Here is a 12,156-nt window from a genome sequence, read left to right on the forward strand (position 1 = left end):
GAGCTTTTATGTGGTGTAATTAGCGCTGTAACACTAAACGAAAAAAAGGAGTAAAAATGCTTTTCCACGACCTCAATAAATTGCGCGGCTTCGCTTCTCCGACGTTACAGGACGGACCAAAATGGCGTCTTCATCCTCCAACTATCCCTCTTGTGATTGGCTCTTCGATATTGTTGGGCCGTTTTCATTGGCTAGTCGCAGCTTTATTTTGACTATTCACTTCCGGATTAGCACATGAGCTGCTGTCGCATGTGGGAGCGCTGTAAACAAAGTAAGTTATTTTATGAACGTTTATTAACTTAAATGCCAAATTCATAGCAACCGTTTCTTAGAAATGGGTCTGCAAACCATCTGAAAATCATTAAATTAGGCTGCGCTCGCTGTGCTCAGCGGTGCGGAGCTAATGACATGATTACCAGCTTGATTTCCAACTCATTTCTTCAAGTTTAATTTCTCTTCACTCCTTTCCCGGTCACAGCAAAGTCGAAATGGCTGACAGCACCGACGTTACACCTGTCGTGAGCAGCCAGCCTCCTGGCCAAGAGGAGCAGGGAGGAGGAGAAGGTGGAGGAGGCTCAGAGGGCGATGCAGGAGGTGGTTTGACTGATGCCCAGACAGAGGTGTTGGAGAAATGCCTTCATGCACTGAAGCATGCTAAAAATGACAGTCACACATTGGCCGCTCTTCTGCTGGTAAGTGTCTCTGATTTCCACTGATCCTCTGCGTCAATATTGTTTTATTAGTTTACCAGCTGTTTGCAAAATATGTGGCTTGATAATGACAGGAGAGTTTAGAAGCAGGGAAGTGAGGTGCTCAATATTTGTACAAATGCAGGTATTTAAGGGCACTGGGGGCATAAAAGAGATTTGGACTGGTAAGGTAGCAATTCAGGAAAGACTCACCTCCTTTTTAATTCTTCTCTGTTTTGCTTTTCAAAATATGAGGATATGAGGGAATCAGTTACTGCAATATTCCAATATTAACCTCATAATAAAAACATAGCCTTTAGTCTAACTGTAATGATGTAAAAAATCTAAATATATGAAACATCTCTTGGTATAATATGGTATAATTCAACAGAATCACAAATGACACCTTTGTAAAATGATTTAAGTTGAATCCACACCTGACTTTGAACAAAAACGGATCTGAACAACACTCACAAAGGTAGGATTTATAGCAGAGGCGTTGTGTTTGACTGCATTCGTTTTATTGTAGCTCAGACTAACTAATAAACTGGTAACTGAGTGTTTATAGGGCTATGTATGATTGAGACCAAGGCTTCAGATGTCACCATTTACAGCTGGTTGTTTTCTGTTTTCCTCTCCCATGTCCAGATAACTCGCTTGTGCCCAGCCAGCCAGCTAGACAAGCCCACCTTGAGGCGCATCTTCGAGGCCGTTGGGTTGAACCTTCCAGCTCGGCTTTTGGTGACAGCGGTCAGAGGGAGTGACAACTCCGGCTTGCCCCCACACGAGCTCCTTTCGCTGGGCACGGCTCTGCTGGCTGCCCTGAGCACAGACCCTGAGTTGGCCTCCCATCCCCAGCTCCTCACTACCATCCCGCTCCTGCTGGGCATCTTAGCAAACGGTTCTGTGAGCCAGCAGGAACAGAACCAAGTTGGGGAGATGGGGCAGAGTCCAGATTGTAAAGTCCAATCAGCAGAGAGCTCAAACACAGGAAGTAATCCTGCCAATGCGGCAAAATCAGCAGGAGAGGGCAAGACCACCACGCAAAAGGGTTGTGATGGAAGTGAAACAAAGAAAACATCAACATCTCAAGAAAGCTCCGCGTTCGACGAGGCCATGGCTGCTGACTGCTACCAGGTCCTCACGTCTGTGTGTGCGTTACCCAGGGGCCCTGACCAGCTGCTGAACAGGGGGGCCATTCCTGCTCTGTGCCGAGCGGTGGAACAAAACCAGACTCTCAGCCACGAGAGGGGGCTTGCCTTACTTGGTTGCCTCCTCTCAGGTAAAGCCAAGGACAAAGCGTGGCGTAAACACCCCGCAGAGCTCCTCAGTCTGCTGGTCAGGCTCTCCAAAGACTTCTGCCAAGCCAAAGACCAGACCAGCTTGTCTATGTGTGCCCAGTTGGTGCAGTTTCTCCCCCCAGTAGGAGTGGCAGTAGAGGGTGAGGAGCTGAAGGGAGTCGTGGCCTGTGTGTGGGGGGTGTTGAGACCAATGATGCAGGCTAAGTTGACGCCGAGACAGATCGGGCCGATCCTGGTCCTCAGTGCCTGTCTGCTGGACTTGAATGGGTGGGAGCTGGCGGGACCGCCAAAGTTCTGCTGCTTACTGGTGAACCGGGCCTGTGTGGAGGTCAGGATGGGTTTGGAGGAGCCGCCTGGTAGTGAGCCGAGCCCAGAGCTGCAGCACACGCTCACAGGTAGTGTACTTATGTAAAATAGTACATCAATCTAGCTATTCAGAAGAACACTATAACAGTTTATGTTCATTGTTTGATTCCCGGGGCTGATTTTATGAAATGTACATGTGTGTATGCCTTAATTAATCGAGTCCAGAGTCTCTCAGTTGAATCCCCCATGATCTTTTTGAATAGCCCTCATTTTGCTTATTAATTATTTAACAAAATATAGTTTCTGCAAATCATAATTACCTACACAGATGATATTTCAAAGCTGGTGACTAAATTTGGAAATGACTTTATTTCTGTGCATGTTTTTGGCCTGTAATAAGGCAAAAATATCTGAACCAGGTTTAAAAACCTTCCATGTATAATTTGTGCATACCATCATTTCCTTTTTTTATTTAATGAGCGCTTTGGCTTAGTCTTCCAGTTGTGTGTTATGAAACAGTGGCTAAGCTAGAATTGTGAAACCATGCGCATGCAAGTAAGATTTAATTAACCTCCTACATTACTCAACCCCAGTCGTCTTGTTCCCAGGCTGTTACAGAATCATGGAGGCTGCCATCGAGCAGGCCTGCTGTCTGGGAGTGTCTCCGACCGCTGCACCTCCTCAGAGCTCCACCTCCTCTCTCAGCCTGCAGCAGAGCAGGCAGGTCCTCGGGGTGCTGGAGGAGGCCTTCTCTGCTTTAATATACTACCTGCAGCAGGTGAGAGGACAACGTTTAAGCTTCTGTTTATAGCCAACAAGCTATTTGTTGCTGGTTCTGCAAATTTAATCACTCATTGTGTACCAAAGTGTTCTGTGACAAAAATGTACATCCTGTTCTTATAGGTGGATCCCAGTCGCTATGGTGACCCTTTTGTTTTTGCCACTTTCCGCTCTCTTTGCTCGTGGCTGGCCGAGGAGACTTCCTGTCTGAAGGAGGAGGTGACTGGACTGTTGCCATTCCTGATCGGCTACTCCCGGAGCCACCTGCAGGGCGAGAGCCCCGAGCAGGGCCTCTCTGAGTGGATGGCCGAGATGTCCGTCAGAGAGGGGGGCGGGGCGTGGACGGGCAGAGAGGCTCTGAGGTAAAGATGCCGATGCATAGCAGCGGGAATCGGTCACAACAATACAAAAAAACGCCAGTGCTTTAATCCATAGATTCTGCAGTCTGACAGTAATCTGAAAGCACTCCGTTCTTCCTCTTCTTCCCTTGCTCCCCCCTTCAGGTATCTCCTCCCAGCTCTCTGCCACCTGTCGGCAGAGGAAGGTCCCAGGAAGGTGCTGCTCACCCTCGACACCCCGAACCTGCTGGTGGACTTCCTGTCGCAGTGCTGGACTTCACTCAAGGGGAAAAGCGGGGCGACGTCGGTCAGAGATCCCAGCATGGAGACCGCCTGCTCAGCCCTCCTTAACTTCACCGTCACAGAGCCGGAGAGAGTCAGGTAGCAGGTCTACACACTGAAACACTCCTGTGAAGCCTCCACATTAACCAGCTGTTGTTTTTAACTCGGTACAAAATGTGTTTAACAGTTCACGATGGCTTATATTTAATCTATTTCTGTTATGTTGTCCAGGAAGGACCCGTGTTTCAAAGCGCTGGAGGCTCTTCTGAGTGAAGCACTTCCTGTTTTGGTGCATAAACCTCACCTGCTCGTCCTAGCAGCAAATTTCTGCACGCTGGGCCTAATGACGGGCAGACTCAAATCCGCTCCTGCAGGTGAAAATGTCGTCTTTTTGTTTGGGAGTTTTTCTGCCACCTTGTATATTTTCACTGGCTTGGCTGTCAAAACAATGATAAATGATCATACATGATATCTGCAGCACTGAAGTTCCCTTTAGACTTGGTTGTTTTCCTTTTAGTTACTAACATGAAATTTTGACATATTGCATAAATGTGCAAAAAAATTAGGCACATATTGGATAAGTAAGTGAATGTGGTGTAGGATTCTCCAAGTTTATATTACTTTATTTTGTGTCAGTCCCTTTTAAGAAACACACCCCTCTTGATCGGCCTGTGAGGGGAACACCGACAAACTGTACTAAACAAGCCACAATCGCTGTTCTCCACCCAGGAGTATTGTCGTTCCACCAAAGTACAAAGCTCCTCTTTCTTCCTATAGCGTTGTAATTTTCTTTTGCTGAGAGGCTAAGTGGGGCTCAAAGGACATCCCGTAAAGTATTTTACCTTCCCCACGTGAATCACAATGAATTTCATTGCTCACATGTCTTGTTTTAGTGCTTTTATTTGCATTTTCATTTACTGTTGTGGACTCAGGTTCAAGCTCCTGTGCTTCTAAACAAGCCTTTTCTCACAGCAGACACGTCATCGTAGGTAAATCACAGGTGTCAGCAGTAACGTTACTGATGGCTCCGCTCTGTTCTAATGTCCCAGTAAGCCCTCTGACAGCGAGTTAACATTCACAACACCCTGAAACAGAATTGGCTTTTATTAATTTGATCACAGAGTTTTTCCTTCCTGTGACATGTGAGAATGTCCTCTGTGACGGAGGCCTGGAGACCACAGCTGTGGAGCTGGCAAACCTAAATGGAACCCAGCCATTACTAATGGCGTTAGTTACCCTTCTGCGTTTCCCCTCTATAACTGCTTTGATTCTTATGGGAATGCAGATCATGTGGACTCTGGGTTGGGCAGAAACGTGGCTGTGCACAAGAAGCAGATTAGGGCTGTAAACATTACTTTGCCCTTTTTAAAACTTTGGTTAAAGGGATAGTTCAGATTTTTTGAAGTGGGGTTGTATGAGGTACCTATCCAAAGTCAGTGTATTACCTTGTTTGGAGACACTAAGCAATATGCTGCGGTCGACAGGGTCAGCAGAGAGCCATATTTTAGTCCCTTTAAATAAAAAGCCCATTTAAAAAAATCAATATCAGTTTATGTGTACTCTATATTTAGAGTAGTTTCACCACTGTTGTCCGACAGCCCTTTCCAAGTGGGAGTTGAAGCCGTCAAAGCTGCCAGACTCCACTGATTTAAAAACAGTAAGTTTACCTTGCAGAATACTGGAGTTGCTGGACTGCTGCTGCCTTGATAAACGAACTAACTCATCAGTTAGGATTCACAACTCATTCAACTTCATTTTAAACACAAAAAGTCACACAATAACACAAGCAGACTAACTGGTTGAGGCGGCAGTCGACCAGCAACTCTGCAATTGCTGTATTTCTCTAGTCTAGTCTCGAGTCTAGCAGTTTTGCCAATACAGCGGCTTCAGTTCACCTACGGAGGGGGCCGTCTGGCAGAAAGATCAGTGGTGAAAATGCTGTATACGCTCAAAATGGTATTGATTTATTTTTTTTAAGGCTCCTGCCTGTTTCTCCAAACTGGGCATGTGCCAATCACAATTTACTGTAGGTAATAAACTACTATGGATACATACCTCATGCAACCCCTCTTCAAAAAATCCCAACTAACCCTTTAATGTTAACTGAGTTTCAGAAAATATGCTTAGAAGTGCTTTAATGAATAAGTCTGTTGTGAAATGGGTCCCTTGTAATGTCGATGTCATGGGTGATTTTCTCACAGTTTAAATTGGCACAAAATGTTATTTGTAGCCTTGGTTTAAAAATATAAGACTCTATTGACAACGTGCACTGTTTTTTTTACTTTCCAGGCTCCGTTGAAGCCGGCCAGAGGCGGTTCTTCTCCTCCGCTCTCAGGTTCCTCCGCAGCGCCCTGGACTCTGGCTCCGGCTCCGGTCCGGTCAGGGTGAGCCTCGGCTGGGAGGAGAGCTGGGACGAGGCCGCGGAGCTGTGGAGGTTGAGTCTGCAGGCTCTGGGGGGCTGCGTCCGCTCTCAGCCCTGGATCTCCACCCTGGTCAGAGAGGAAGGTTGGCTCAAACACACACTCGCCATGCTGAGTCAGTGTAGCGCACTACCTGACCAGCACACACAGGGGGCGCTAGAGGAGGCTCTGTGTGCCATGGCTGACCAGTGCCCGGCCTGTAAAGCAGAGATTGGTGACATGATGAGAAATGATAAAGGAGCTTTGATCTGTATGAGGAACCTGAGGAAGTCAGTGGGAGTGAAGTGAAACCAGACTGCTGCCGACAGACAACAAGCTCTTTAACGGAGTATTTTTAACCAACAGAAATGAAAATGAAATAATAAACGAGGGCTCTTACTGAAGCCAAATGTGTGAGTTTCTCACTTGTACCAATCTGACATGAATAATGTGACTCTGTTGTCCCAGACTTTCTTGGAAGCAAAGATCATTAGACAGCCGGTCTGATCTTTGCTTTCATTGAAATGAAGACGCTGAGAACGATGATGCACAAACACATTTCTCAGTGTGACACAATGCAAATATTTAGACCGCTCTGGAAAGACCGTTTCCTACATGTCCGTTGTGAAATGTTAATGCCTTTAATAAAGAGCTATTTTGTTAGAAAACTAACGAGAGCCTCTTTTTGCTTGTGTTACTCTTCATGCTTCCTCTTTTTTTTTTTTTCGAAGCTTTGAACGACATTTATTGTTTTGACAATAAGTAGCTGAACTCCTAACTGAGGTGTTTTAAAGTCTGAGTCCTACTCAAGTCTCAGGCTTGTCAGAGCACATCCCAGGTTCATTCAAGACGAGGCCCCAAGGCCGTTCTGGGTTTACAATCATATCAAAACTTGTGTTAAGTTGCAGGGAAGTGGAGTCTCAGGGCAGTTATCAGGCCTCATTGAAAGACAAAACAAATGTCTGAGTTGACCCCAAGGCTCAAGTAAAAAGTCTGCTAACCTGAAGATAAATATGTTTACTCAGATTTACATGAAGGGAATAGTCATTACTTACATCTTGTGATGCACATGGACACATTATCAGTGATGTAACTTGGGGTCATCGGGTGTCTTTCTCACCCAGGAGAACCAACCAGGGTTGATCAGGCTCCAGTTTGTGTCCAAACCATCTAGATGCCTTCTCTGCAGCTCCAGTGGTGGTCTTGGTGGTTTTTCTGTGCAGTCCTTTGAAGCCAAGGAGCTTAAGGGCCCTGTAGAGAGACCGCCCAGCAAAGCCTGTGCAGCCCACCCTTATCAGGACGCACTGCGCCCACCATCCCCGCTTCCGGCACTCGCTGACCAGGTCCTCACACTTGGCCCTCTTCCTCTCGTTCGCCTCGTCCATCCGTTCTTCCCAGGAAGCAGTCCGCTCCAACAGGACCACCTGTCTTGATGTTTTCGACATCGGGACCATGTCTGGCCTTAGTGTGGTTACCGTGATGGATTCTGGGAACTTGAGCTTCCTCCCTCGGTCGACCTGACACTCCTGCCTGCACTTGTGGTTTCTCCCCTGCCTTGACGAATGTGATGTCTTGTCTCGCTCGGCTGGTCCTTGTGCAGATGGAAGACGGCTGCTGCCTTCAGGACCTGGTCGTGGCGCCAGCGGTAGTTTCCCTCTCCCAGAGCCTTCGGGCAACAGCTGAGGATGTGTTCGAGTGATCCTCTTCTCTGACACATGGGGCATGCTGGAGTTTCAGCCAAGCTCCAATGAAACGGGCTGGATGGGCTGAGAAGAACATCATATGCTGACTGGATCCATAGCGGCTCTGCCTTCCAGAGCTCAGGCCAAGAGATCTTCCTTTCCAAGACTTCCTCCCATCTGGTCCATGCACCTTGTTGAAGGGAATAGATATAACACTGGTGGTAAAATCTTACAGACCAGGATCTCACAGCAGGCTCCCTGCCGTTAACCCATCAGTCCTCTTTTCTCTGAACTACCACAAGATGGCGCACTGAGATTTGTTTGGGCCTGATGTTCCTTGAAGTTCCTAATAACTGACTTTACTTCTATCTCTGTGTGTGTGTGTGTGTTTGAGCATTTGCAAAGAAGATCTGAAGGCAAAACTTTGGAGTGATTTGTTTTTCGTTTAATTATTATTTTTTTGCTTCCTAGGTCGAATTTGGGAAAACAAGAAGGTTGGCCATTTTAATTGATGACCCGTTGGGGAAAAAAGATGATTAAGGAATAAAGAAAATGCTGATTGATTAAAATAGTGCATTTCTTTTCAGTTATTAATACAGACCTTCCTTAAAGAGCAACAGACACTCGTAGAAAAGCGACCTACTCAAATCAGTTAAATGCTAAATGTAGGTTTTTCTTTATTCTGCAGATATTTGGATGCATTTATTATTTTCTTAGAATATTTTTATGATGATGAATTTACAATAAAGACATTACATGGAAGTGTGTGTAATGCAGAATTGTCCTCAAAGGAAGAAAATCAGTGTGTTAATATCGTTGCTGTGCTTTGTGTTAATCACTGGCCACCTACTTTTTCCTCCTCACCATCATCCCTGATGCTGTAGTCTTCACACACACCGCGTGAAAAAAAAAAAGTTTTTAGTTACCCCCACCGCGACTCCCATCACCTCCCGCCCTCTTTTTTTTTTTTTGTACCCCCCTCCCTCTCCCCCCCAACACGCATCCATACAAACTCCTGCATCGTCTCTCAAACTAACTCACTCCTCTCTGCACCTTCAGCCCGTCTCCTCTCCATCCACCGCGTCACATTAACCCCTCAGCTGCAGCCTGACACCGATACAGAGAGCCAGCACCACCACCACCACCACCAGCAGCAGCAGCTCCATCATGCTCTGGAAATCCCGATCCAAGGCTGACGGTTTGCAGGTAAAACAAACACCAGAGTTTTCTGTTGTCATTGGTGCGTTTTTTCTTCCTCCAGCAGCCTTGCAGCAGGTCTGTTATGTAGAGGTCTCTTATTGCGCATGAGGCTTCCCATGGAGGGCCTGTTGGCTGGTTTTTCAGAGAAGCTGAAACCGTGGAAGAAAACCACTTTTCCTTTATTAAACGCGGAAACGATTCAGCTTGGATGAAATGTTTGGAGAAAAAAAAAATCAATTTGTTGTTGAACACAGACAAACTAAAAGATTTCTGACCAGAGGCACCTGGATGTCCGTGCGTAAAAGCGACTTAAGTCGTTAAAAATCAGAGAAAATTATTTTTTATTTTTCTAACATGATTAATGTGAAGATGCTCTTAAAGCAAACTCATCCAAAATTAGATATTTTAAAGTCTCTCGGTGCGTAAAATCCAGAATATGATTCAGTACCATTTTTTTTTTTTAACAAAACAATAAATTTGAAAGTACAGTGTGTGTGTGTTGGTGCCTGTGTGTGAGTGAACGGTCGGTAATTGAATGAATATATCTCTTTAAGAGAAGTGGACCCTGTCGACCCCTCCCCTCATTCTGCCGGGTGCGCGCAAAACCTATAAGTAGTGCGCTCATGGAGAGGCAGGAGGACTCCGTGTGTGTTGTGCGCGCGTGTGTGTATCTGGCAGCAGCTTTTCATCTGTGCGTAAAGAGCTCCGTCACGCAGAGAGATAAGGAAAAGTAAATAACACCTTTGAATTTAATGGACCGTTAAAACAGCCTGGATTACATCTCGGAGCATTTGGTGACATCTTTCAGTCGTCGGAAGCCCGCGCGTCCTGCTGAGTTTTTTTAGATTTGGAGGTTTCCACGGTTGTCCAGATGTTAATCCACACATATTCGGCCATGGTGAGTTTTATAGAGACTTGTGGTTTCAGCTTTTTAGGCTGCGGATGTCTGTTTATCACCAGTATAACTCAATTTTAAGGGAGGGTTTAATTTTTGTGGATTATCTGTAAACCAAACCTCAGAGAACATCCACACAATGCCCTACCATCACTTGGAAACAGCTGATTTCGACTAATTTAAGATACAGAATATAGACTTTAATTTGATTCCTGTTAAACGCCAGTTTGCAGAGTATAAAGACTGATAATTTCCGGCTGATAATTAAATATATTTCTGGTGAATTAAGCTTGTTCTTTGCTCTCCAATAGAATCCCAAGTGTCAATACTTCCCAGTGAGCCTCCCTGACACTGAGTTTACTGTTGCGCATCTGTCCGCGGAGATGCTCTTTGTCTGCACGGTGTCACAGAGAGTGAGACCGACTGACAGTCAAGTGTCCACTCGTGCCCAGACAGAGGAGGGTCCATCTCTCTCTGGAGGAGTGTTACCGCATTTTACAGCTACGAATATAAACTTTGTTAGGCTGGAATGATGAGAGCACCCTAACCCTGCGCTGTGTGGTTGATGTATTATGGATTCACACTGTATGTGAGCCTTTAACCTGACAGCGGGCCTCTCTGGACAGATAATGGACATTGTTCCACCACAACGCCATTGATTTGGGTGACCCAGCTTTGAAAAAAAAATCCAATTTCACCAGGATGTGTATGAGCAGTAATGTAGGCTAGTGGACTACATGTTCCTACACATGCTGGCTTTTCTTTTCTGTGACGGGTTAAACTTGTAAGAGCCAGTCTGGGAGAACCTTTTCTCTCCTTACATTTTCAGAGGACGGATCAGTGTGGTTTTGTTCACACGGTAACAGATTATTTACAGATGTACCCGCTCCCCACACCTCCTCCTCCACCACCCTCCCGGAGCAACGTGTTGTTGTTGTTGTTGTTGTTGTGCATTACCTGTCCTTTGTGCAGCTTCGTGGTGGCCGTGACCTTTGTGACACTGTTCAGCAGCGATGCCGAGGGCGTCTTCTGCCAGTGCGCATCACTTCAAACGCCGCTGCTATTTCCAACCATCTAATAAAAATGGAAACACGTTTATTTATGAGTTATTCCTCTTTTGTGTCGTAGTAAAAACCATACATGTGTTGTTTTTTTTTAAAGTTTGTCAGCCCTTGCGATTTATGCTTTAGTTTTAAATTACTAGATTTCCCGGAGGTCAGAACTTTGGGGATCTGACATGTGATGAGATAGTCCCGTTTTGCACCCCTGGGAGAACAGTTTAATAAGGTGTGTGAGCTCCTGATGTGAAGCAAACTTTTTCATTCTCTGCAGGACCGCGCAGACGGACTAAGCGGCTCTTCGCCGAGTGGACGTCTCTCCCAGCTGTCCTCCCTGAACCAGGCCGCCTACTCCTCGGCTCCCCCGCTCTGCCACACTCCGGCCTCTGACTTCCAGCCTCCGTACTTCCCTCCCCCCTACCCCCAGTCGTCCCTGCCATACTCCCAGAGCCAGGACTCAGCGTATTCCCACCTGTCAGACCCCTACACCTCCATCAACTCCATCCATCAGCATCAGCAAGCAGCATGGCACTCGCAGAGGTCGCGCTCCGAGGAGGGGGGACTCCTGTCACAGTCTCACCGGGCTTTGAGCCTCGATCCCCGACGGGAGTACGCAGCTGTCCCTCGGCTGCTGCACGGTCTCGGCGAAGGTGCTGCCGCTCTCGGGGACGGTCCTCTCGGGATGCACCTGGGACATCACGGCCTGGAGGATCTTCAGGTGACTTTATTTGTTGATCTATTTTTGTTTTCTACCCTTTGGTTGTGTTGGCGCTGGCGCTGCGCACTGGGAAGACCGTGCGTAAAAGTCACCGGCTACAGGATCAGTGCGCACAAACACGAATTCTTTATAAACAAAATCTCTTCCGGCTCTCTTTAATTCTTGTTTTTTTCTATTCCAATGTCGTTATAATAACTAAATAAAACGGAAAATAAATGCAAAATATCTCTCATGGTTAAAAATACGTGGATGTTGGCAACAAGGCCTTTAAGGCAATTTATTTTCTATTTCCGAAAGAATTTATGATGAATAGATTTTTATTTTTGCACCTTCAGTTAACAAAGACTGCATTTTATTAATCATTTTCATTGAGTTTGGATGTTTTCCCACTTGTTAACTATTTAGATTTTTGATTTTTTTTTTTTGTAAGAAGCTCCTGCAGATCTTTGCCTTATTCGATTTGAATTTCCCCAAAAATGTGGTTTTGATGTTTAATATCAAAACAAGA

At 46.0% G+C, this 12,156-nt stretch overlaps 2 protein-coding genes across 2 annotated transcripts in view; both read left to right on the plus strand.

Annotated features, from left to right (window-relative positions):
- Window positions 1-196: 196 nt before the first annotated feature.
- ncdn (neurochondrin) lies at window positions 197-6,767 on the plus strand. The gene is made up of 8 exons (XM_070847118.1): window positions 197-271; window positions 479-692; window positions 1,338-2,385; window positions 2,905-3,074; window positions 3,200-3,438; window positions 3,580-3,795; window positions 3,928-4,070; window positions 5,986-6,767. The coding sequence occupies exons 2-8, from the start codon at window positions 489-491 to the stop codon at window positions 6,402-6,404; spliced, it is 2,439 nt and encodes an 812-aa protein (XP_070703219.1). The 5' UTR covers window positions 197-271; window positions 479-488; the 3' UTR covers window positions 6,405-6,767.
- Window positions 6,768-9,848: 3,081 nt separating this feature from the next.
- tfap2e (transcription factor AP-2 epsilon) overlaps window positions 9,849-12,156 on the plus strand; it is an 11,982-nt gene continuing 9,674 nt past the window's right edge. Inside the window, exons 1-2 of the mRNA XM_070846666.1 lie at window positions 9,849-9,875; window positions 11,205-11,648. Of these exons, the coding sequence (XP_070702767.1) occupies window positions 9,849-9,875; window positions 11,205-11,648 (471 nt within the window). The remainder of the gene's footprint in view (window positions 9,876-11,204; window positions 11,649-12,156) is intronic.

Source organism: Pempheris klunzingeri, chromosome 16 (assembly GCF_042242105.1).
Source record: "Pempheris klunzingeri isolate RE-2024b chromosome 16, fPemKlu1.hap1, whole genome shotgun sequence".
In the NCBI taxonomy this organism is placed as follows: domain Eukaryota; kingdom Metazoa; phylum Chordata; class Actinopteri; order Acropomatiformes; family Pempheridae; genus Pempheris; species Pempheris klunzingeri.

Coding starts and splice junctions, on each gene's coding strand:
- ncdn (XM_070847118.1), top strand. CDS start 489: ATGGCTGACAGCACCGACGTTACACCTGTCGTGAGCAGCCAGCCTCCT. Junction 3,796..3,927: donor ACAGAGCCGGAGAGAGTCAG/GTAGCAGGTCTA, acceptor TATGTTGTCCAG/GAAGGACCCGTGTTTCAAAG. Junction 4,071..5,985: donor ACTCAAATCCGCTCCTGCAG/GTGAAAATGTCG, acceptor TTTACTTTCCAG/GCTCCGTTGAAGCCGGCCAG.